A 23,724-nucleotide genomic window follows, 5' to 3' on the forward strand; every position below is an offset into this window, starting at 1 on the left:
TGATGCTGTGAAAGTGCTGCACTCAATATGCCAGCAAATTTGGACAACTCAGCAGTGGCCACAGGACTGGAAAAGGGCAGTTTTCATTCCAATCCCAAAGAAAGGCAATGCCAAAGAATGCTCAAACTACTGCACAATTGCACTCATCTCACAGGCTAGTAAAGTAATGCTCAAAATTCTCCAAGCCAGGCTTCAGCAATATGTGAACCGTGAACTTCCTGATGTTCAAGCTGGTTTTAGAAAAGGCAGAGCAACCAGAGATTAAATTGCCAACATCCGCTGGATCATGGAAAAAGCAAGAGAGTCCCAGAAAAACATCGATTTCTGCTTTATTGACTATGCCAAAGCCTTTGAATGTGTGGATCACAATAAACTGTGGGAAATTTTGTAAGAGATGGGAATACCAGACCCCCTGACCTGCCTATTGAGAAATTTGTATGCAGGTCAGGAAGCAACAGTTAGAACTGGACATGGAACAGCACACGGGTTCCAAATAGGAAAAGGAGTACGTCAAGGCTGTATATTGTCACCCTGTTTATTTAACTTATATGCAGAGTACATCATGAGAAACGCTGGACTGGAAGAAACACAAGCTGGAATCAAGATTGCTGGGAGAAATCTCAGTAACCTCAGATATGCAGATGACACCACCCTTATGGCAGAAAGTGAAGAGGAACTCAATAGCCTCTTGATGAAAGTGAAAGAGGAGAGTGAAAAAGTTGGCTTAAAGCTCAACACTTCAGAAAACGAAGATCATGGCATCTGGTCCCACCACTTCATGGGAAATAGATGGGGAAACAATGGAAACAGTGCCAGACTTTATTTTTCTGGGCTCCAAAATCACTGCAGATGGTGACTGCAGCCATGAAATTAAAAGACGCTTACTCCTTAGAAGGAAAGTTATGACCAACCTCGAGAGCATATTCAAAAGCAGAGACATTACTTTGCCAACAAAGGTCCATCTAGTCAAGGCTATGGTTTTTCCTGTGGTCATGTATGGATGTGAGAGTTGGACTGTGAAGAAGGCTGAGCACCGAAGAATTGATGCTTTTGAACTGTGGTGTTGGAGAAGACTCTTGAGAGTCCCTTGCACTGCAAGGAGATCCAACCAGTCCATTCTGAAGGAGATCAGCCCTGGGATTTCTTTGGAAGGAATGATGCTAAAGCTGAAACTCCAGTACTTTGGCCACCTCATGTGAAGAGTTGACTCATTGGAAAAGACTCTGATGCTGGGAGGGATTGGGGGTAGGAGGAGAAGGGGAGAAGGAGAAGATGAGATGGCTGGATGGCATCACTGACTCAATGGACGTGAGTCTGAGTGAACTCTGGGAGTTGGTGATGGACAGGGAGGCCTGGCATGCTGCGATTCATGGGGTCACAAAGAGTCGAACACAACTGAGTGACTGATCTGATCTAATCTGATGTGTGGATGGGCAGATGTAGAGAAAAGGGTTAGAATAGAAAGGACAGGGACAATTTACTGAAACCCTGACATGCCTGCATTTCATAGGCATGGCCTATAGCCTTTACAGTAACCTCACTCCTCCTGCTTTTAATAAGAAAGGAAACAGACAAACACTTAGAGATACTGCCTAGGACTGCTTCTCTCCAAAGGCCAAGCCTTTTCTACTGCACATATAGTCTCCGTATCTACAGGACAAAATACTTCCAGCACGCCACTATCATGTGACCACCTGATGCCCATCCACTGAGTCATGGATTCTAAAAGGAGATGAGCAGAGGATCATTACTTTTTAGGTGGTTCCCAGGTATCATAACGACCTTGCTGACCCCTGCTAATCAGAGGCAGAGATGACACTTCAGAGCAGCAGCAAAACCTCCTGGAAACTTTCTGACCCAATATCCTCTTGAAATGTCAGAGGCCCAGGCAGGAAACAGAACATACCCAAAGTAACAGCAGGCAAGACTAAGCCACAGCTCATCTCTTCACTACTTCTCTGCCCTGGGCCTCCCTTCCTGCCAAGGAAGGAATGGGCACGAGGGGCCCGACTGTATGTCCTGACTGTGCAGAGAACAGGAGAGCAGTCCATGTTTATAAACATCACATCATGTACAGAAGAATCGCTGTGCAGCTCAGTCCTGCAGGGCCCTTTCCCACCAGAGTCTGTGCTGCACAGACTCCCAAGGATGGGTGAAGCCCCGGATGCTGCCCATATTACTGGTCCTGTCACCCCATGTGGCTTCAGCAAAGCATTGGTCCCCAGGGAAACACTGAATATCAGCCACTGTCCAGCACCTGCTCTTTTGCAGAGACACTCACATGTGGGGACAAAGACAAGGCTGAGCTTCACCAGAAAGGAAAGGTCATAAGAGAAACACCCACACACTGGTCTGGGTCTCTGGAGTCTGATCTGGGCATCAGGAGGTTGACATGATTAAGGTAAAGAGGAAACACCTGAAATCTGTTTATTCCACACCACACCTTCCAGCTTTATCCATCACCTGCTTTTTAAAAAGTTCTCTCTCCAAGCCTTAGTTTGACCGACTATAAAATGAAGATGGTAACACTGAAGATAATCATGCTGCTGCTGCTGCTGCTAAGTCACTTCAGTCGTGTCCAACTCTGTGCGACCCCAGAGATGGCAGCCCACCAGGCTCCCCCGTCCCTGGGATTCTCCAGGCAAGAGTACTGGAGTGGGTTGCCATTTCCTTCTCCAATGCATGAAAGTGAAAAGGGAAAGTGAAGTCGCTCAGTCGTGCCCGACTCTTAACGACCCCATGGACTGCAGCCTACCAGGTGCCTCCATCCATGGGATTTTCCAAGCAAGAGTACTGGAGTGGGTTGCCATTGCCTTCTCCGAAGATAATCATAAAGAATTAACAATTCATATACCCTCTTCTGGGAGAAGGCAATGGCACCCCACTCCAGTACTCTTGCCTGGAGAATCCCATGGACGGAGGAGCCTGGTAGGCTGCAGTCCATGGGGTTGCTAAGAGTCGGACACGACTGAGCCACTTCACTTTCACTTTTTACTTTCATGCATTGGAGAAGGAAATGGCAACCCACTCCGGTGTTCTTGCCTGGAGAATCCCAGGGACAGTGGGGCCTGGTGGGCTGCCGTCTATGGGGTCGCACAGAATCGGACACGACTGAAGAGACTTAGCAGCAGCAACATACCCTCTTCTGGGTGCATGTCTGAGAAAGAGAAATAATTTGCATGTAGACTCTAAATAAATGGGAGCTATTGTCTCAATGTTTTATGTTTGCTTTCCCCTTCTTTTCTTACACAGTATAAACACTATTTAATAAAAATCTGGCTGTTTACTGCTAACTTGGCATCGGTTCTGCAAACACAATCTCCCATTAACCAACCACAGACCAGGAGAAAGAAACAGAAGAGTGAGCAATTCCATTTTGTCCACATCATCAAAAATTGATATTCACCTGATAAAAATCTATGATGTTCATGCATTACTCAAGCAAAATTACTGTTTCTTCAGAAAGCAGGTTTGGCATCTCCACCACCACACCTTTGAAAGACAGTCCCAGACTTTTTTCCTCACAGTATAAAAGATGTCCAGATCTGAACAGACCACAGGGGGAGCCCTTTAACACTATTGTTCATGGATTTTTATAACTCAAGAGAGTAAAATACTGTTTAATCTGTATTTATGTTTTTCTTTCTTTTTGCCAAATTACATTTTCCTATTAAGTAAGTTCAGTTTTCATCATTCATTTACTAATTTCATCTAAATCTCAAGGTAGAGTTATATGTTTCTTCTTGCCATTTTCTGTGAAACTCAATGCAATTTCTGAAAACAATCTCTCCCCCAATGAAATGAGGCAGGATTAAGAAGAAATTTTAAAGCATTACATTTTCTTTAATAAATTACAAGTCAAAACCAAACAGAGAGGGAAACCTAGAGACTGAAAGAGACTGAGGAGGCACTAACCAAGTGCAGTGGGCACAACTCATGTGGAGTCTGATTCCATCAATGGTGAACAAGACTTCTCAATGAGATGATTAGCAACATGTAAACACCGATGAGAAAGTTGATGATATTCAGGAATTAGGGTAATTTTTCAGGTGAAATAATGTTGGTAAATTTTTTTTTCCAAAGGCTTTCCTATCTTTTAGACAAAAACAGATGAAATGTTTACAGATGGACTGACTAATCTGAGGTCTAGGATCTGCTCCAGAATAATAATGGGGTGGGGGTGGGAATGGCAGAGGGCAGGGGTGGAGATGCAGTAAGACTGGCCACCAGCTGATCCTGTTTGGAGCTGGGGGTGGGTACGTGAAAGATCATTACAGTGTGCTCTCTGTTTTTACAAATTTTTGTAACTGTCCATTAAAAAAAGAACCTAAACCTGAATGAAGCTTTACCAAATGAAATAAAGGCATTCTGTGATTATCACATCAGAATTAAAACAACTGCGTATACAACTGCATGTTTACCCAGACCAGCTTAAAGCAGCAATCAAAGACCTTTCAAATTTTTTAAAAAAAGAACTTTCAACAAACCTCATAGCTTAAGCCAACACTATCAATTGAAATTTGAGTATATGCAGCTCACAAGTCATTACTCACCTCTTCCAAAGCACAAGCCTTTATTACTTCTTTATATCGCTCTTCTTCATATTTCTTCCCAAATAAAATGTTACTTCTCACAGTTCCTGGAAACAGCCAGGGCTGCTGAGAAACATATGCGATCCTCCCGTGCACGCTGACCTTCCCCTGGCTCGGGGCCAGCTCCCCGAGCAGAGCACGTAACAGTGACGACTGAAACAGACGGCAGCACATGCACATGTGAACAGGGAGAACTCAGGCCTGGACACGAATGCCGCACAGTCCCCACCCTGGTGCTTGATCAAGGATATCAGAACAGGATAAAGTGAAGCTCTGAATATTGAAGGAAAAACATGGAAAAGAGCACTAATGGTCAATGTAAACTGAAGGTGGATAAGCAATATAAATACCATAACAATCTACCCTGCATTAGTTTCCCCAAACAGAGAACTCTACTCAGCAAAGACTAAGAAAGTGTAACATTCTTCTCTAGCAGAGCAGACCAGCAGGATGTGTACTTTCTGTTCAGTTCAGTCACACAGTCATGTCCAACTTTTTGCAAGCCCATAAACCGCAGCACGCCAGGCCTCCCTGTCCATCACCAACTCCCGAAGTCCACCCAAACCCATGTCCATCGAGTCAGTGATGCCATCCAACCATCACATTCTCTGTTGTCCCCTTCTCCTCCTGCCCTCAATCTTTCCCAGCATCAGGGTTTTTTCAAATGAGTCAGCTCTTCACATCAGGTGGCCAAAGTATTGGAGTTTCAGCTTCAACATCAGTCCTTCCAATGAACACTCAGGACTGATCTCCTTTAGGATGGACTGGTTGGATCGCCTTGCAGTCCCCTCTCAAGAGTCTTGTCCAACACCACAGTTCAAAAGCATCAATTCTTCTGTGCTCAGCTTTCTTTACAGTCCAATTCTCACATCCATACATGACTACTGGAAAAACCATAGCCTTGACTAGATGGACGTTTGTTGGCAAAGTAATATCTCTGCTTTTGAATATGCTATCTAGGTTGGTCATGACTTTCCTTCCAAGGAGCAACTGTCTTTTAATTTCATGGCTGCAATCACCATCTGCAGGGATTTTGGAGCCCAGAAAAATAGTCAGCCACTGTTTCCACTGTTTCCCCATCTATTTGCCATGAAGTGATGGGACCGGATGCCATGATCTTAGTTTTCTGAATGTTGAGCTTTAACATTTTCACTCTCCTCTTTCACTTTCATCAAGAAGCTCTTTAGTTCTTCATTTTCTGCCATAAGGGTGGTGTCATCTATATATCTGAGGTTATTGATATTTCTCCCAGCAATCTTGATTCCAGCTTGAGCTTCCTCCAGCCCAGTGTTTCTCATGATGTACTCTGCATATAAGTTAAATAAGCAGGGTGACAATATACAGCCTTGACATACTCCTTTTCCTATTTGGAACCAGTGTGCTGTTCCATGTCCAGTTCTAACTGTTGTTTCCTGACCTGCATACAGGTTTCTCAAGAGACAGGTCAGGTGGTCTGGTATTCCCATCTCTTTCAGAATTTTCCACAGTTTATTGTGATCCACACAGTCAAAGGCTTTGGCATAGTCAATAAAGCAGAAATCAATGTTTTTCTGGAACTCTCTTGCTTTTTCAATGATCCAGTGGATGTTGGCAATTTGATCTTTGGTTCCTCTGCCTTTTCTAAAACCTGCTTGAACATCAGGAAGTTCACGGTTCACGTACTGCTGAAGCCTGGCTTGGAGAATTTTAAGCATTACTTTACTAGCGTGTGAGATGGGTGCAATTGTGTGGTAGTTTGTGCACTACTTTCTGTACCTGATGTTTAATGCAGTTGTTCCTGCATCTGGATATCTGTTACTTGACAAATACTTGTTTTTAAAAAGGTATGTGGGGACTTTCCCTGGTGGTCCAGTGGTTAAGAATCCACCTTCCAGGATGTGGGGAAGGGATATATAGGGAGTTTGGGATGGACATGTACACACTGCTATATTTAAAATACGTAACCAACAAGGATTTACTGCATAGCACATGGAACTCTACTCAATGCTTTGTGGCAGTCTGGATGGGAGGGGAGTTTGCCGGAGAATGGATACACGTATATATGTATGCTTGAAAGATACCCTTCACTGTTCACCTGAAACTATCACAACACTGTTAATTGGCTATATCCCAATATAAAATAAAAAGTTTAAAAAATTAACAATTATACCCAGATTAAAAAAAAAAAAGAATCTGTTTTCCATTGCCAGGGGCTCTGCTTAGATACATGGTCAGGGAACTAAGATCCCACATGCCCCAGGGCAACTAGGCCAACACACAATTAGAGAGCCCATGTACTGCAACTAAGACCCAATTCAGCCGAATAAATAAATATTCTTTGTTAACTTAAAGCGATGCGTGAAGAACATATCCAAAGATTATTAATTAAGAGAATTCTGAGGTTGTTGTGGTCAAAGAGTTAAAGTCCATCATGCCTAGGGAGCTCAAAGTCAGTGCTCTGTAACAACCTAGAGGAGTGCAAGGTGGGAGGGAGCTTCAAGAGGTAGAGGACAGACATATACCTATGGCTGATTCATGCTGATGTATGGCAGAAGCTGACACAATATTGTAAAGCAATTATCGTCCAATTAATAAATAAATAAAATTTTAAAATGTAAAATAAATACATAAATTTTTAAAAGAAACATAAATAAATAAATATTTTAAAAAGTCCATCATAGAGATAATCATCTCCCTCTCATGTACAAATCCCACATTTAGGTTTCTGTATTTTGTTGTGCAAAACACAGGAGACTAAGTGCACGTACACATGTCCTTCAAATCTGTTGTAACACACAGAAGCGTCATGTCTATGTCCACACCATCAGAGCACGCACCACACTGGGCTGAAATAATCTGCCTGCGTATCTGTCTCACCTCAGAATCTGGTTGCCTCTGAAAGGCAGAGGCGTCCGGTCTGATTCACGTCTGTATCTTGAGCTCTTCCACATGGCTGCGCATTCACTTACATGTGCACTGGCGGGACCAGGTAAAGTCACATGAGGAAATGCTCAGAGCTTCTGGCAAGAGCCTTCACCACCTCCAGACTTCCTGGAGAGGCCACTGTGACAAAAAGAAGTCCCCACTGTCTCCGTCTATTCTGAACAGCTATCACATCAATAATTTCCTTCACTGAAACAGCCAAACCCCCCACAAGCAGTTCCCAACTGTGCAACATGAAATATCAAGAAGGAAAACACAGTGTGTGTTTATCCAGACTTATTTGGCCATGAAACCTTCTTGCAAACTAACATTCTATGGAAAACACCTAGAGAAACACTGTTCTAGACACACCCAATTCAAACCCTGTCACACTCAGCTGTGGGCTCCACTCTGAGAATTTAACAGGAGCTGCAGCATTGCGTCAAACTGACGAAAGGCATCACAACTTACCTTTCCTGCTCCCACAGGTCCAACCACAGTCAACAGTTCACCCGGTCTGACAGTAAATGAAAGGCCTTTTAGGGTTGGTAATTCCAATTCCTGCAAATTAAAGTTTATAAAAACACACTCATTTCAACAAAGTAACACAAATTACTTCAGAAAGTAGTTGAAAATAATATAATAGTCGTTGATATGCTAATATATCTTCCCTGGTGACTTCCCCTGTGGCTCAGCTGGTAAAGAATTTGCCTGCAATGTAGGAGACCTGGGTTTGGAAGATTCCCTGGAGAAGGGAATAGCTACCCACTCCAGTATTCTGGCCTGGAGAATTTCATGGACTGTATAGTCCAGGGGGTCACAAAGAGTCAGACATGACTGAGTAACTTCCACTTTCATGCTAATATAGCCCACAATTTTTATCCTTCCTATTTTAAGATACTGTGTCCTGGAGGCCTTTTCATCCAATCCTACCTCTTTGGGTGTTTGAAGCAGCTATAATTGCCTTTAGGAAGATACCTTATTTCATCAGATTTCCATATAGACACAGCTTTAGACACCTACAGAATTTAAGTAGTAGAGATGACAAGGTGCCTGCCTGAAATGCAAACTGCATGATGCACATGAACTTATTAATATAATGTACTTAGAATATTCAGAGGGAGGTTTTTAATTATTTATAAGTTTTCATCATAAGCTTTGGTTTTACCTATCTCATTAATTTTCACAAGGTGGCAGCATAAGTACCTAGCATGCCTGGTCTTTTAATAAATAATTTGAAATCACTAATCTCTCCATTTTCATTTGATATACAATAAACCTCAATAATGCTCAGCAAGCAAAAGGGCACTTTATATGAAGTCACTCATGCTAAATTAACTCCTATAAGTAATGGTCAGAGTTCTAATTTAACAAGAGCTCTAATGTAACACCAACAACAAAATAATGAAGAATAAAGAAATTAATTATGACATCATGGGTCAGAGTGATAAAGCCTCAATTTTATATGTGATATATGCATTACCTATTCTGGCTAAATAGAAGCAATAAAGTGCTTCTAGTACAAAGAAAACAAAAAACATGGATGTACATAAGACAGTGCATAGTCCAATATGACAGATAAGGAAAAGTACCATCATGCCAATCACAGGTCATATTCCTGAAAGACTTAGGGTGTCTGTACATCTTTACATATCTAAATGTTAAGAGAATTCTCAGTAACTGCTATGTTTAAGAAAGACACACACACACACACACACACACACACATACATACAATGGTTACATATGATTAAGTAAAAGTCTGGATAATCTTCAAATTGAATTTTTTTCCTAGAAAGAACTGAACTGATTAAAAAATGTTCACATACTAAAAAATTTGACAATGATTTTTCATCACCAAAAAACTTGCTCTAGATTTTAAGAATTAAAAATCAATAAAAAGCTAGATTTTAATACATGAGAAAGATTTTTTTAAGCTTTTTAAATTTCTCCACTTCTTTCTTCCTGCCTGAAACTTAGGATTCCTATTTTACTACTTTTCACTCAGTTATGACTACAAAATAGTGAACTACCTACAAACATCAGCTTCCCATCACAGCCCCTCAGACGGTCAGGGCCAGACACTGAGTTCCCTCCCTGTTCAGGCTTCAGTATCCAGCACTGCTCTAGGATGACCAGAAGAGGGCAGCACTCGACAGCTCAGAGGCACTGGGTCCCCTCCCCGACTGGTTATCCAGGCTCAGGGGACACTGACTCAACAAAACACCATCAGCTGAGCCCCGACTCCGTGCAGATAAAGTTCCAAACCCCTGTCCCATGAGATCTGGAGGCCCCCACAGAACCTTTATTTTGCTTTTTTTCTTATTTTGGCTGCACTGGGTCTTTGTTGCGGTGTGTGGGCTTAGTTGCTCCAGAGCGTTATGAGATCTTAGTTCCTCAACCAGGGGTGGAACCCGAGTCTACTGCATTGGAAGGTGGATTCTTAACCACTGGACCACTAGCGAAGTCCCTGGGGCCATTTATATTAAAGCTGAGACCTTCCCCACCTGTCCACCTGGCTGTATAGTGAGAAGGTTACAGAGCTCACGTCTATCTCCTGCCTCCCAACCCAGCAGGGGCTTCATTCAGACTCAGCTTCTCTCCAAAATTCCCAATGTCTGTTCTTCTCCCCCTTTCAAGGGCTCTCTCACCCATGACCTATGACAGCCCCTAATTACTAATGATGCCAGCAAGGGGCACAGTCCTTCCATAGGCAAGGCCAGGACAACAGAACAGGGTGTTCTGTACTAAGGGCAAGAAGTCTGAGAACATGATATTCAGCTCTTGAAAGAACAAAATAGTTCATTTGAAAATGCTGCATAGTTTGGTACAAAAGAAACTCAGTGGACACCTGTACACAATGTGGGGGGGTGTGTAGGGGACAAACGGACAGACATAGCATTGGGCACCCCAGTTCCACTTGAACACCTGCATAGAGGACACGATGTCCAGGCTCTCCCACCTGCTGCTCTGGGCACAGGCTGCCTGGCCATACTCTGTGTAATGACCACAGCTCAGGGCACCACCGTGGCCCTGAATGTAACTACACACCCAGCTTTACTGACCACCACCACGAGAGCCCCAATGCCGGTGACTCCTCAGGGTCACCTCTCCAGCACCAGAAATCTAGGTAAACGACAACAGCTGTGTCTCCTGTTTAGATGCTAAGGCTGCTAATACAACCTGCTTTTGAATTGAATGAAAGGCAAAAGCTACTGTTCAGATAATTCAGCGTTAGTGACTGCCAGGTGGTGAACACAGCTGACACACCATAGCAACCACCATGAAAACCACAGTGCTGCTTTCCCCACTTCAGCTCCCACTACAGCTACTCTCAGCTACAACTAACACCACTCTATCTATGACCTCACATCCTGTGACAAAGCCTGCCTTTGATGCAACCGGTTTCTTTCGAGGAAATGTCCTTATCCTGGGTGCGTGACTTTCTTTCTAATCAGCTCAGTTCAGTTCAGTCGCTCAGTCATGTCCAGGTCTTTTCGACCCCATGAACAGCAGCACGCCAACCCTCCCTGTCCATCACCAACTCCCGGAGTTTACCTAAACCCATGTCCATCGAGTTGGTGATGCCATCCAGCCATCTCATCCTCTGTCATCCCCTTCTCCTCCTGCCCTCAATCTTTCCCAGCATCAGGGTCATTTCAAATGAGTCAGCTCTTTGCATCAGGTGGCCAAAGTATTGGAGTTTCAGCTTCAACATCAGTCCTTCCAATGAACACTCAGGACTGATCTCCTTTAGGATACACTGGTTGGATCTCCTTGCAGGCTCTCCTTGAAGACTCTCAAGAGTCTTCAACACCACAGTTCAAAAGCATCAATTCTTCTGTGGTCAGATTTCTTTATACTCCAACTCTCACATCCATACATGACTACTGGAAAAACCATAGCCTTGACTAGATGAACCTTTGTTGGCAAAGTAATGTCTCTGCTTTTTAATATACTGTCTAGGTTGGTCATAACTTTCCTTACAAAGAGTAAGCATCTTTTAATTTCATGGCTACAATCACCATCTGCAGTGATTTTGGAGCACAAATAAATAGTCTGACACTTTTTCCACTGTTTCCCCATCCATTTCCCATAAAGTGATGGGACCAGATCTTAGTTTTCTGAATGTTGAGCTTTAAGCCAACTTTTTCACTCTCCTCTTTCACTTTCATCAAGAGGCTCTTTAGTTCTTCACTTTCTGCCATAAGGGTGATGTCATCTGCATATCTGAGGATATTGATATTTCTCCCAGCAATCTTGATTGCAGCTTGTGCTTCCTCCAGCCCAGCGTTTTTCATAACGTACTCTGAATATAAGTTAAATAAGCAGGATGACAATATACAGCCTTGATGTACTCCTTTTCCTATTTGGAACCAGTCTGTTGTTCCATGTCCAGTTCTAACTTGCTTCCTGACCTGCATACAGGTTTCTCAAGAGACAGGTCAGGTGATCTGGTATTCCCATCTCTTTCAGAATTTTCCACAGTTTGTTGTGATCCACACAGTCAAACACCTTAGCATAGTCAATAAAGCAGAAATCGATGTTTTTCTGAAACTGTCTTGCTTTTTTCTTTGATCCAGAGGATGTTGGCAATTTAATCTCTGGTTCCTCTGCCTTTTCTAAAACCAGCTTGAACAATGGAAGTTCACGGTTCATGTATTGCTGAAGCCTGGCTTGGAAATTTTTGAGCATTACTTTACTAGCGTGTGAGATGACTGCAATTGTGCAGTAGTTTGAGTATTCTTTGGCATTGCCTTTCTTTGAGATTGTGAATGAAAACTGACCTTTTCCAGTCCTGTGGCCACAGCTGAGTTTTCCAAATTTGCTGGCATATTGAGTGCTGCACTTTCACAGCATCACCTTTTAGGATTTGAAATAGCTCAACTGGAATTCCATCACTTCCACTAGCTTTGTTCGTAGTGATGCTTCCTAAGGCCCACTTAACTTCACATTCCAGGATGTCATCTGAGTTAAATTCACCTATTCCAGTCCATCTTAGTTTGCTGATTCCTAGAATGTCAGTGTTCACTCTTGATACCTCCTGTTGACAACTTCCAATTTGCCTTGATTCATGGACCTAACTGGAGAAGGCAATGGCATCCCACTCCAGTTCTCTTGCCTGGAAAATCCCATGGACGGAGGAGCCTGGTAGGCTGCAGTCCATGGGGTCGCTAGGAGTCGGACACGACTGAGCGACTTCACTTTCACTTTTCACTTTCATGCATTGGAGAAGGAAATGGCAACCCATTCCAGTGTTCTTGCCTGGAGAATCCCAGGGACGGGGGAGCCTGGTGGGCTGCCGTCTCTGGGGTTGCACAGAGTCAGACATGACTGAAGCGACTTAGCAGCAGCAGCAGCATGGACCTAACATTCCAGGTTCCTATGTAATATTACTCTTTACAATATCTGACCTTGCTTCTATCACCAGTCACATCCACAACTGGGTCTTTTTTGTTTGTTTGTTTGTTTGCTTTTGTTCCATCCCTTCATTCTATCTGGAGTTATTTCTCCACTGATCTCCAGTAGCATACTGGGCACTTATCGACCTGGGGAGTTCATCTTTCAGTGTCCTATTTTTGCCTATTCATACTCTTCATGGGGTTCTCAAAGGAAGAATACCGAAGTGCTTTGTCATTACATCTGATAGACAGAGTGTGTGATGAACAATGGACGGAAGTTAGTGACACTGTACAGGAGACAGGGATCAAGACCATCCCCACGGAAAAGAAATGCAAAAAAAAAGGAAAATGGCTGTCTGAAAAGGCTATACAAATAGCTGTGAAAAGGAGAGAAGCCAAAAGCAAAGGAGAAAAGGACAGATATACCCATTTGAATGCAGTGTTACAAAGAACAGCAAGGAGAGGTAAGAAAGACTTCCTCAGCAATCAATGCAAAGAAATAGAGGAAAACAGTACAATGGGAAACACTAGACATCTCCTTAAGAAAATTAGAGATACCAAGGGAACATTCCATGCAAAGATGGGCTCAATAAAGGACAGAAATGGTATGGACCTAACAGAAGCAGAAGATATTAAGAAGAGGTGGCAAGAATACACAGAAGAACTGTACAAAAAAGATCTTCACAACCCAGATAATCATGATGGTGTGATCACTCACACTCATCTAGACCTAGACATCCTGGAATGTGAAGTTAAGTTGACCTTAGGAAGCATCACTACAAAGAAAGCTAGCAGAAGTGGTGGAATTCAAGTTGAGCTATTTCAAATCCTAAAAGGTGATGCTGTGAAAGTGCAGCACTCAATATGCCAGCAAATTTGGAAAACTCAGCTGTGGCCACAGGACTGGAAAAGGTCAGTTTTCATTCCAATTCCTAAGAAAGGCAATGCCAAAGAATGCTCAAACTACCACACAATTGCATTCATCTCACATGCTAGTAAAGTAATGCTCAAAAATCTCCAAGCCAGGCTTCAGCAATACATGAACCATAAACTTCCAAATGTTCAAGCTGGTTTTGGAAAAGGCAGAGGAACCAGAGACCAAATTGCCAACATCCTCTGGATCAAAGGAAAAACAAGAGGGTTCCAGAAAAACATCTATTTCTGCTTTATTGACTATGCAAAAGCCTTTTCTGTGTGGTTCACTATAAACTGTGGAAAATTCTGAAAGAGATGGGAATACCAGACCACCTGACCTGTCTCTTGAGAAACCTGTATGCAGGTCAGGAAGCAAGTTAGAACTGGACATGGAACAACAGACTGGTTCCAAATAGGAAAAGGAGTACGTCAAGGCTGTATATTGTCACCCTGCTTATTTAACTTATATGCAGTACATCACGAGAAATGCTGGGCTGGAAGAAGCACAAGCTGGAATCAAGATTGCCGGGAGAAATATCAATATCCTCAGATATGCAGATGACACCACCCTTACGGCAGAAAGTAAAGAGGAACTAAATAGCCTCTTGATGAAAGTGAAAAAGGAGAGTGAAAAAGTTGGCTTAAAACTCAACATTCAGAAAACTAAGATCATGGCATCTGGGCCCATCACTTCATGGAAAATGAATGGGGAAACAGTGGAAACAGCGTCAGACTTTATTTTTGGGGGGTCCAAAATCATTGCGGATGGTGATTGCAGCCATGAAATTAAAAGATGCTTACTTCTTGGAAGGAAAGTTATGACCAACCTAGATAGCATATTCAAAAGCAGAGACATTACTTTGCCAACAAAGGTTCGTCTAGTCAAGGCTATGGTTTTTCCTGTGGTCATGTATGGATGTGAGAGTTGGACTGTGAAGAAATCTGAGCAACAAAGAATAGATGCTTTTGAACTGTGGTGTTGGAGAGGACTCTTGAGAGTGACTTGGACTGCAAGGAGACCCAACCAGTCCATCCTAAATGAGATCAGTCCATGGGTGTTCATTGGAAGGACTGATGTTGAAGCTGAAACCAATACTTTGGCCATCTCATGCAAAGAGTTGACTCATTGGAAAAGTCTCTGATGCTGGGAGGGATTAGGGGCAGGAGGAGAAGGGGACGACAGAGGATGAGATGGCTGGATGGCATCACTGACTCGATGGATGTGAGTCTGAGTGAACTCCAGGAGTTGGTGATGGACAGGGAGGCCTGGCATCTGCGATTCATGGGGTAGCAGAGAATCGGACATGACTGAGCGACTGAACTGAACTGAACTGAACCTCTATGAGGCAAGAAAGAAGCTGTTTTAGAATCATTTACTAAATCTTTAATGAGAGAGTCATTTTAAGTTTTGACACAGGAAATGGGAGCAGTATAATTTCAGAGAAAAATTTTAGTTGATCAAATTACTGTAGATTTTTAATGATGATTGCCCTGAGTAAACAGATCACACTTTTTCTTTCTTCTGTATCCTTTCTCAGTTTTTATTTCTGTGGTCTGATAAGCATGCATGCTCTCATTTCTTTAGTTTCCTTATGAATCACTAGTTTTTACAAGTTTAGAGAGATCCTTCTTCCCTGCCTTTGACACACAGGATTAGTTCAGAGGCTTCAATCAGTTTAAAATGAGCTTTTTCTCACTAAGTCTCCAGGTCCTTAAGGCTTTTTGTTTTAGTTTCTTTATCCTATAGTGGCTGAATTTAGCGCTTGGTTTTCAATATTTTACCGTAAGAAATGACAAGTTGCTTTTGACCATTTCTTAAGCCAGAATTCCCTACATTTAGATAATTAAACGTTCATAAGATGAAGATTTACTATTTCATCATTGCTTGCTAGTACAGCTATAGTTTGTTTTATTTGAAAGTTTATGCATATCCCTAATGTTTTCAAGTGCCTTAATTGTTTAATATCTCTGGCTCAAAAGGTTTCTGGGAAAAGGTAGGCTTACCTCACATTTTTGTGTCTCAGTAGTAACAGTCTAGGTACCTCACAAAAATTTTTATTATGGTACCATAGCTGTTAGTTTTTAGTGAGTGCAATCCCAGGGACGGGGATGCCTGGTAAGCTGCCGTCTATGGGGTCGCACAGAGTCGGACATGACTGAAGTGACTTAGCAGTAGCACAAAATATAAGATTCAGTTGAAAATATTTAGAAATTTCATTCCCCCAAAGTGGTACAAATTAGCTGCAATAGCATAATTATCATTTACCTAGATAGGAATACCTTTGTGTTGCTTTGCTAAGTCACTTCAGGCATGTCCGACTCTGTGACCCTATGGGCTGTAGCCTGCCAGGCTCTTCTGTCCATGGGATTCTCCAGGCAAGAATCCTGGAGTGGGCTACCATTTCCTTCTCCAAGGAAACCTTGCCACACATTAATGTTAACATGGTAGCTATTTTTGTGAAAATGTAGCTGATGAAGGCTCTCATCTCTGGAATTCTGAATACTGCTCTAACAGAATCATAATATGCAATTAGTTAGATTTTACAAGAAGAGCCTTACCACAGAACTCACAACATTTTCTCTTCTTCCTTTAGCAGTTTAGTATCTTGAGTTATTATTATTTTTTATTAAAATCATTGATTGAGTTATTAACAATTTGGATTTTTTTTACTCTAGAAGGTATATAGAAACCTTTTCAGATTTTTCATCTGATTTATTCACATAGGCTGTAGTACAACTAAAATCCCTTATTCTACCTTACAGCCATTTGTTGCACAGGCAGATACTGTTCTATATATTTTTATTTCAGTTCATTAAAAACTGCAGAAACAATCTGTATCATATACCCAACTGATTTAAAATAAATCTACGTGTTTACTGGGAACTAAAGAAATCTGCTAACGAGTTTCATACAAAGAATGTGGTAGCATTCACATAGAGTGGACTTTATAATGGAATTTTAGTGGTGCTTTCTATAAATGTTTCAAGAGCATTATGCCAAGAACCGAACAGGAGGCAAACCTACTATATTAAGGCAGGAGAAACCATCAGGGAAGGTCAAGTACCCTGTGTGAGTTTCCATGTACAGAAGGTACAGGGATGTGGTTTCATGTATCTGGGAACAAACCATTGGTTGTCGATGGGGACGGCAGGTGCTGAGTCAGAAGCAGGTGAACACGATGTAGGTGGCACCACAGAGTCACAGGCATGAAAGACAGGACGAGTCTACAGAGTTGACACGTGCTCTGTGGTCCCGACTCTGACAGCTGCTGGACTCCTGGGCTCTGCTCTGGAGGGTGGACCCTCTGGTGGAGGCACCTCCTCCCAGAGGTCCTCCAGCCCTGGGAGTAGGAACAGCTTCCTGCCTTTGATAACCCCTGGGTTGTCTCACACACCACCATTTTGCCCTTTCTGCTTTTTTCTCCCTTTTATCATCTCCGTAACTAACTCCTTGAATGGAATTCCCTCTCCCACAGTGAGGTTCTGTTTTACTAATTCACACTGATAGAGGAGGGTGTGCACAGAGGACCAGGGAACCAGGGGGCAGGGGGAACATTTCAGTTGGTAAAGGGGCCGCAATGGGTGTGTGATGCTGACAACTTCTTGAGACCAGACCCTATTTTTCTTGTTTTCTTCTGTTTGCCTGAACCTAACAAATAAACCAAGTGTTGGGAATCACCAGTTCTCCCTGTCAGCTTGTCATACAGTGCAGTCCTTTAACTGGGAATCACTGGTGCTCATTATGCCCACCTGCTGTCTCCTCCTGCCCCGGCTGCCACTCAAGTATCCAGAAGCTCAGGATGCAGGAGTCCCCACCCTACCCCACAGCAAACATCCAGATCATTGCCTCACTCTATGTATAATACAGTGGCCTGATAATCAAGGCAAAAATGTACGTTGATTCCCCAAAGCGTCTTTAACAACCAGTTGCGTGTTTGTTAGTTAACCCATTCCACACTGCCGCATTTTGTCTGTCCAATTCCATAAATTCTAACATTACAAATATATGGACTTTAAGTTCAAAATGTGCTAATACTTTGAAAGTTCTCTTAAAAATGAGAGCGAGAGCAACATGTCAAACATTTTAGGTTGATTTTATACTTAATCTCTATTAGATACAAACCTTAGTGTCAATTTTGAAAAAAAAAAAAATTAACATACTTTTAGTTAATGAGCAAGTCACATTTTACACCATGGCACAATCTAAAAATTCTCCAGTAAATCTATATCACACTTGTCTGTTAGCAGTCAGGATCTTGGAAAGAAAGATATGTTACCTCATCCCAAAAAGCAGTGAAATCTTGCATGTCCACAATCATTTCACCATCTGATGGCAGCTGAGTGTTGAGCTGTGGTATTTCATCAAGTGATAAAAAATTCTACAGAAAAGAGAAAAAAAGCAGATTGTTAAACTGCAGGAAGAAAGCACAAACAAAAACAGTCACTTTCCTGGAATTTGCAAACTTTGAACAGTCTAAATACTGTTTTGCTAACTGTACGTAAAGTATTAGTTCACATCAGAACTTATTAAATAATATATGGAATAATATATACTATTATTACATCTCATGGTATATATCAATATAATCATATAATATAGTGTATTTGTTTCTGTTCAGTCACTAATTTGTGCCTGACTCTTTGAAATCCCATGGACAATATAGCACTCCAGGCTCCCCGTCCATCACTATCTCCAAGAGTTTGCTCAAATTCATGTTGATTGAGTCAGGGACACTATCTAACCATCTCATCCTCTGTTGTCCCCTTCTCCTCCTGCCTTCAATCTTTCTCAGTATCAGGGTCTTTTCCAATGAGTCTGCTCTTGGCACCAGGTGGCCAAAGAAAGTATTGACCCTTCAGCACCAATCCTTCCAGTGAATACTCATGGTTGATTTCCCTTAGGAGGAACTCTCAAGAAAGCATCATTTCTTCTATGCTCAGCCTGCTTTATGGCCCAACTCTCACATCCATACACAATGAGTCGAAAAGCCATAGCTTTGACTATATAGACCTTTGTCGATAAAGCAATGTCTCTACTTTTTAATATGCTGTCTATGTTTGTCATAGCCTTTCTCCCAAGGAGTAAGCATTTTTTAATTTCATGGTTGTAGTCACTGTCTACAGTGATTTTGGAGCCCGAGAAAATTAAGTCTGCCACTGTTTCCACTGTTTCCCCATTTATTGCCATGAAGCAATGGGGCGAGAGGCCATGATCTTAGTTTTTTGAATGTTGAGTCTTAAGCCTGCTTTTTCATTCTCCTTTGGCCAGCATTTCACATGATGTACTTTGCATATAAGTTAAATAAGCAGGGTGACAATGTACAGCCTTGACATACTCCTTTCTCAATTTGGAACTAGTCCATTGTTCCATGTCCAGTTCTAACAGTTGCTTCTTGACCTGCATACAGGTTTCTCAGGAGGCAGGTAAAGTGGTTTGATATTCCTATCTCTTTCATAATTTTCCACAGTTTGTTGTGATCCACACAGTCAAAAGCTTTAGTGTAGTCAATGAAGCAAAAGTAGATGTTTTTTTTCTGGAATTCTCTTGCTTTTTCTATGACCCAATGGATGTTGGCATTTTGATCTCTGGTTCCTCTGCCTTTCCTAAATCCAGCTTGTATATCTGGAAGTTCTTAGTTCACATAGTGGTGGGAATTACAAATTTAAAAAGAAGAAGGCATCCAGAGAAAATGGATTAAGCAGTAAATAAAAAGGGGCCAGGGATGAAAAGACAGATACAAAAGGTAGGCTCAGACACCAACAAGCAAAACATCTGTGGAGGAAAGAACTCATTTCGAACACAGAGAATTAAGTGAATCTGAGGCCACTCTTCCTCCACAGGGAACAAGGACTTCTCAGCAAGTTCCTTCCCTCCCGGCCCAGGGACTGTGCACAGTCACTGCCTGGCCACTGGAGTCAGCACAGGAGATGCACTCTGTTTGCTTCTCCTGCTTTTAGACACTTTAGTCACTCTGTAGACATCACTACACTAGAGCCCTATGCTACTGCTACTTACATATACTACTGTCCCTACATGAGAACCAGTCTTATGATATCTGTAATGCACTCTACCTAATAAGAAAAGGGAGTACCTATAACATTCTGGAAAGATTGCCAGTTTTGGCACTGAGAGAGTTAAATATCACCTAACTGGAACATAGTGATTCCAAACAAAAGGAGGCATTTAAAAAAAATCCATCTACAACTGAAAAAAAAGTATTTGTCACCAAACCTTTATTCTTCGGAGGCTGACAATGGCCTCTGACACCTTTTTGACGGCCATGGGGAAGAAGAGGGTGCTCGAGAACCGCAAAGCCTCGAACAGCGTCACCACCACAAACACTTGGCTGGCTGTGATCCGGTTGTCAAGGAGCTCATTGGTGATGAAGGTGACAAAAATCATGATTTTGCTCACAGTGAAAAATGATGCCAAATTCATGCCCCTAAGGTAGGAACTTTTCAGAATCTTGGAAATTTCCTTACTGTAAAAAGAAAGTAGGACAAAGGTTTTATAAGAAGCATCAGCATACAAGACATGAATTCAGTGCCCTGTGTAAGTGGCCCCTTTCTAGGGAATGGACACAGATTAAGATAAACCATCCCTCACATCATGGAGACATTAGCATAGTGCACGCTCAGGGGTCTGCCCAACACCAGGACCACACACTGCATCATCACTTCACTCTTTCAAGTAAAAGGAGGCTTAATGTCACACTTGCAAACATTTCAGGTCAATCATACTGGGTTTGAACATTCATTCAACAAACATTCATAATCACAAGTCTATGCCAGGCTCCTCACAGAAAGACACAGCCTGTCCCCTCCAGGCGCTCATGAACTTGCGGGCGAAGAGAATTAGCAACCACAAAATTGGGAGACAATAGACAGAGACAGTCATCACAGCCCCCAAGGGAGCCCAGAGCTGGGATATGTAACTCGGAGCAGTGGAGTCAGGGCAAGTCACACACACATGGACCCTGAAGATGAGCTGGAGTCAGTCAGGCCTGGAGGCCAGAGTAGAAGGAAGATGGGCTCCGCAAAGGTGCAAAGTGAGAGGTGACAAGGTGGGGTCAGAGAAATGCTCACCAGATATTTAAATGAAAGATGGAGAAACAGTCTAAAAACATGAAGCAGAACAAAAGGGACAGTATTTTCATAGCTCCATTTGAAATGCATAGTGATTCATGAGCTTTCATGGTGGTAAAGAATCCACCTCCAATGCAGGAGACACAGGTTTAATCCCTGGGTCTGTAAGATCCTCTGGAGGAGGAAATGGCAACCCACTCCAATATTCCTGCCTGGGAAGTCCCATGGCCAGAGAAGCCTGGCGAGCTACAGTCCATGGGGTCACAAGGAATCAGATCCGATTAAGCGACTAAGCACAGCAACAACGAACAATAGTGATTCATACAGTTCGGCTCAATACAAGTATACCAAGTCTCCATAATCTTCCTGGTTATCAGCCATCACCATAAATTACAATTTTAGTTTGAATGTCATTGTCTCAAATACTATGTTAAAAGCATTGCTTATTGGGATTTGAGGTATTAAAAACTTCTTAGAATTTCATTTCTATATAAGTAAGAAGCATATATATTTTTTTCCTTTGAAAAGATGGCAAATGAAAGAACAGGTTAAATGATATCTCCACTATTCTTAACCCTCCTGCCACATGTAGGTGATGCAGTGAATAGTTAGTATTTAAGTTCACCTTAATGTGAAGATGAACTTAAACACTTCTTTGGCAAGACATCTAAAATATCCAATAGAATAGGAAATAAAGCATGAAAATATGGAGTGACATCTATATATATAAACTTACCTTCTCAGTCTGGTAATAAGGTCTATAAATGACTTTTCCCAAGCATTCATTTTTATTGTTCTGATGCCAGTTATGACTTCACTCATGGTCCTGATCCTCTCGTCTGTGAGAGCAGCGGTCTTACTCCTGAGGGGACAGACATGAGATGAGCCTCAATGACCACAGCCCAACTTTACTCAGCAGCAGCAGCAGCAGCAGCAGCAGGAGTGTGCATGGGGGCGGGGCTAGGAATAAAATTATTCTCTATAGCCCTTTTGCACTTAGAACACAGGCAGGTCCTACTCAAAGTACAAATGGAGAAAAAGGCTTCAACTAGGAAACCAACCATTCAGTCCATTTTAAGAAGTAACTTGAGAATGTGCAGGATCGGCTAAGAAAGACCTGAAATGTGTCAGATACAAACCATCTGCTCAAAGAGATCATGGTCAGGTAGGGAGGCAGAAAGACACCCAGGAAGACAGAGTCTGTGCTGTAATAAAATAGGAGAGAAGTTCTGGGGAGCAGAAAAGATGGGACTGTTAATTCCACCAAGAAAGGAGAACAAAAAGAGCTTCAGAGACCTGGTAGCACTTGAACAGGGCCTTGAAGGATAGGAAGTATCTATCTCTCCAGCAAAGACAGGAAAGGAAATTCCAAATAAAGACACCAAGCACAGAACTACACACACACAACACACACAAGAACTCAGTGACCTTCAAATAGCACAACGTCTCCATCACCTGACAACCACCCACCTCCAACCCTCTGGGACCTGCTTCAGGTCTAACTCAGCAGCAGAAGGCTCTTCACCACCAGCCACTTTTCTGTCACATGTGCTGCTATGACTGTGGGGCTTCATAAAGACACAATGGAGATAGCCTGGCCCTTGGGGTGTTTATAACTTAATGGAAACATGAATAAATACCTGAAAGGCTCCAACACAAGCATAACAAAAATATATGCAGTGAGAAATGGGGCTACAAGATTATTACTATTTAACAATATTTAAATAACTTGGACATGGGTAAATTCTGCTGAAGGACACTCTATTTTTTCAGACACAGTGCCAAGAGGACCCAGTGAATGCCTTCCCTGTTCCTGTTTCAGGATCAGCCTTCAGTTTAAGGCTGGAGCTTCCACTGGCTAAGCCTGTAGGGTCTACAACTCACACAAAGAAGTGACTAGGGAAGGCATTTGTCTTGTTTTTGAACAAAAGCATCAAGCAGACTGTGGATGTTACCAATTACGTAATATCAATTTTTAAAAGAAGCGTTTCTCTTACCGGAGTGATGAAAACAACTTCCCAAAGCAGCTTTGCAAAAGCAGAATAATAATGAGAACCGCCATCCCGGCAAGACATGATATTCCTATTTCCATCCAGAGCAGGGTGGTCACTGCGACAGCCTGCAGTGGCCCCACCCACAGATAGTGCAAGAACATCGTTACCTTAAAAGAGAAAAACAAAGCCTTCTTCAGTTCGGTTCAGTTGCTCAGTCCTGTCTGACTATTTGTGACCCCATGAACCACACCACACCAGGCCTCCCTGTAAATTACTAACTCTCGGAGTTTACCCAAACTCATGTCCATTAAGTCGGTGAGCCATCCAACCATCTCATCCTCTGTCATCCCCTTCTCCTCCTGCCTTCAATCTTTCCCAGCATCAGGGTCTTTTCAAATGAGTAAGCTCTTCACATCAGGTTGCCAAAGTATTGGAGTTTCAGCTTCAACATCAGTCCTTCCAATGAACACCCAGGACTGATCTCCTTTAGGATGGACTGGTTGGACCTCCTTGCAGTCCAAGGCACTCTCAGGAGTCTTCTCCAACACCACAGTTCAAAAGCATCAATTCTTTGGCACTCAGCTTTCTTTATAGTCCAACTCTCACATCCATACATGACCACTGGAAAAACCATAGCCTTGACTAGACAGACCTTTGTTGACAAAGTAATGTCCCTGCTTTTTAATCTGCTGTCTAGGTTGGTCATAACTTTCCTTCCAAGGAGTGTCTTTTAATTTTATGGCTCCAATCACCATCTGCAGTGATTTTGGATCCCAGAAAAATAAAATCAGCCACTGTATTTGCCATGAAGTGATGGGACTGGATACCATGATCT

At 42.4% G+C, this 23,724-nt stretch overlaps 1 protein-coding gene across 1 annotated transcript in view; it reads right to left on the reverse strand.

Annotated features, from left to right (window-relative positions):
- The window catches only part of LOC139186166 (ATP-binding cassette sub-family C member 4-like), a 54,663-nt gene that overhangs the window by 25,324 nt on the left and 5,615 nt on the right, over positions 1-23,724 (reverse strand). Inside the window, exons 3-8 of the mRNA XM_070799969.1 lie at positions 22,893-23,056; positions 21,632-21,757; positions 20,042-20,291; positions 18,087-18,188; positions 7,965-8,054; positions 4,554-4,745 (exon numbers count right to left, since the gene is read on the reverse strand). Coding sequence (XP_070656070.1) covers positions 4,554-4,745; positions 7,965-8,054; positions 18,087-18,188; positions 20,042-20,291; positions 21,632-21,757; positions 22,893-23,056 — 924 coding nt within the window. The remainder of the gene's footprint in view (positions 1-4,553; positions 4,746-7,964; positions 8,055-18,086; positions 18,189-20,041; positions 20,292-21,631; positions 21,758-22,892; positions 23,057-23,724) is intronic.

This window comes from Bos indicus, chromosome 12 (assembly GCF_029378745.1).
Source record: "Bos indicus isolate NIAB-ARS_2022 breed Sahiwal x Tharparkar chromosome 12, NIAB-ARS_B.indTharparkar_mat_pri_1.0, whole genome shotgun sequence".
NCBI classification, from domain to species: domain Eukaryota; kingdom Metazoa; phylum Chordata; class Mammalia; order Artiodactyla; family Bovidae; genus Bos; species Bos indicus.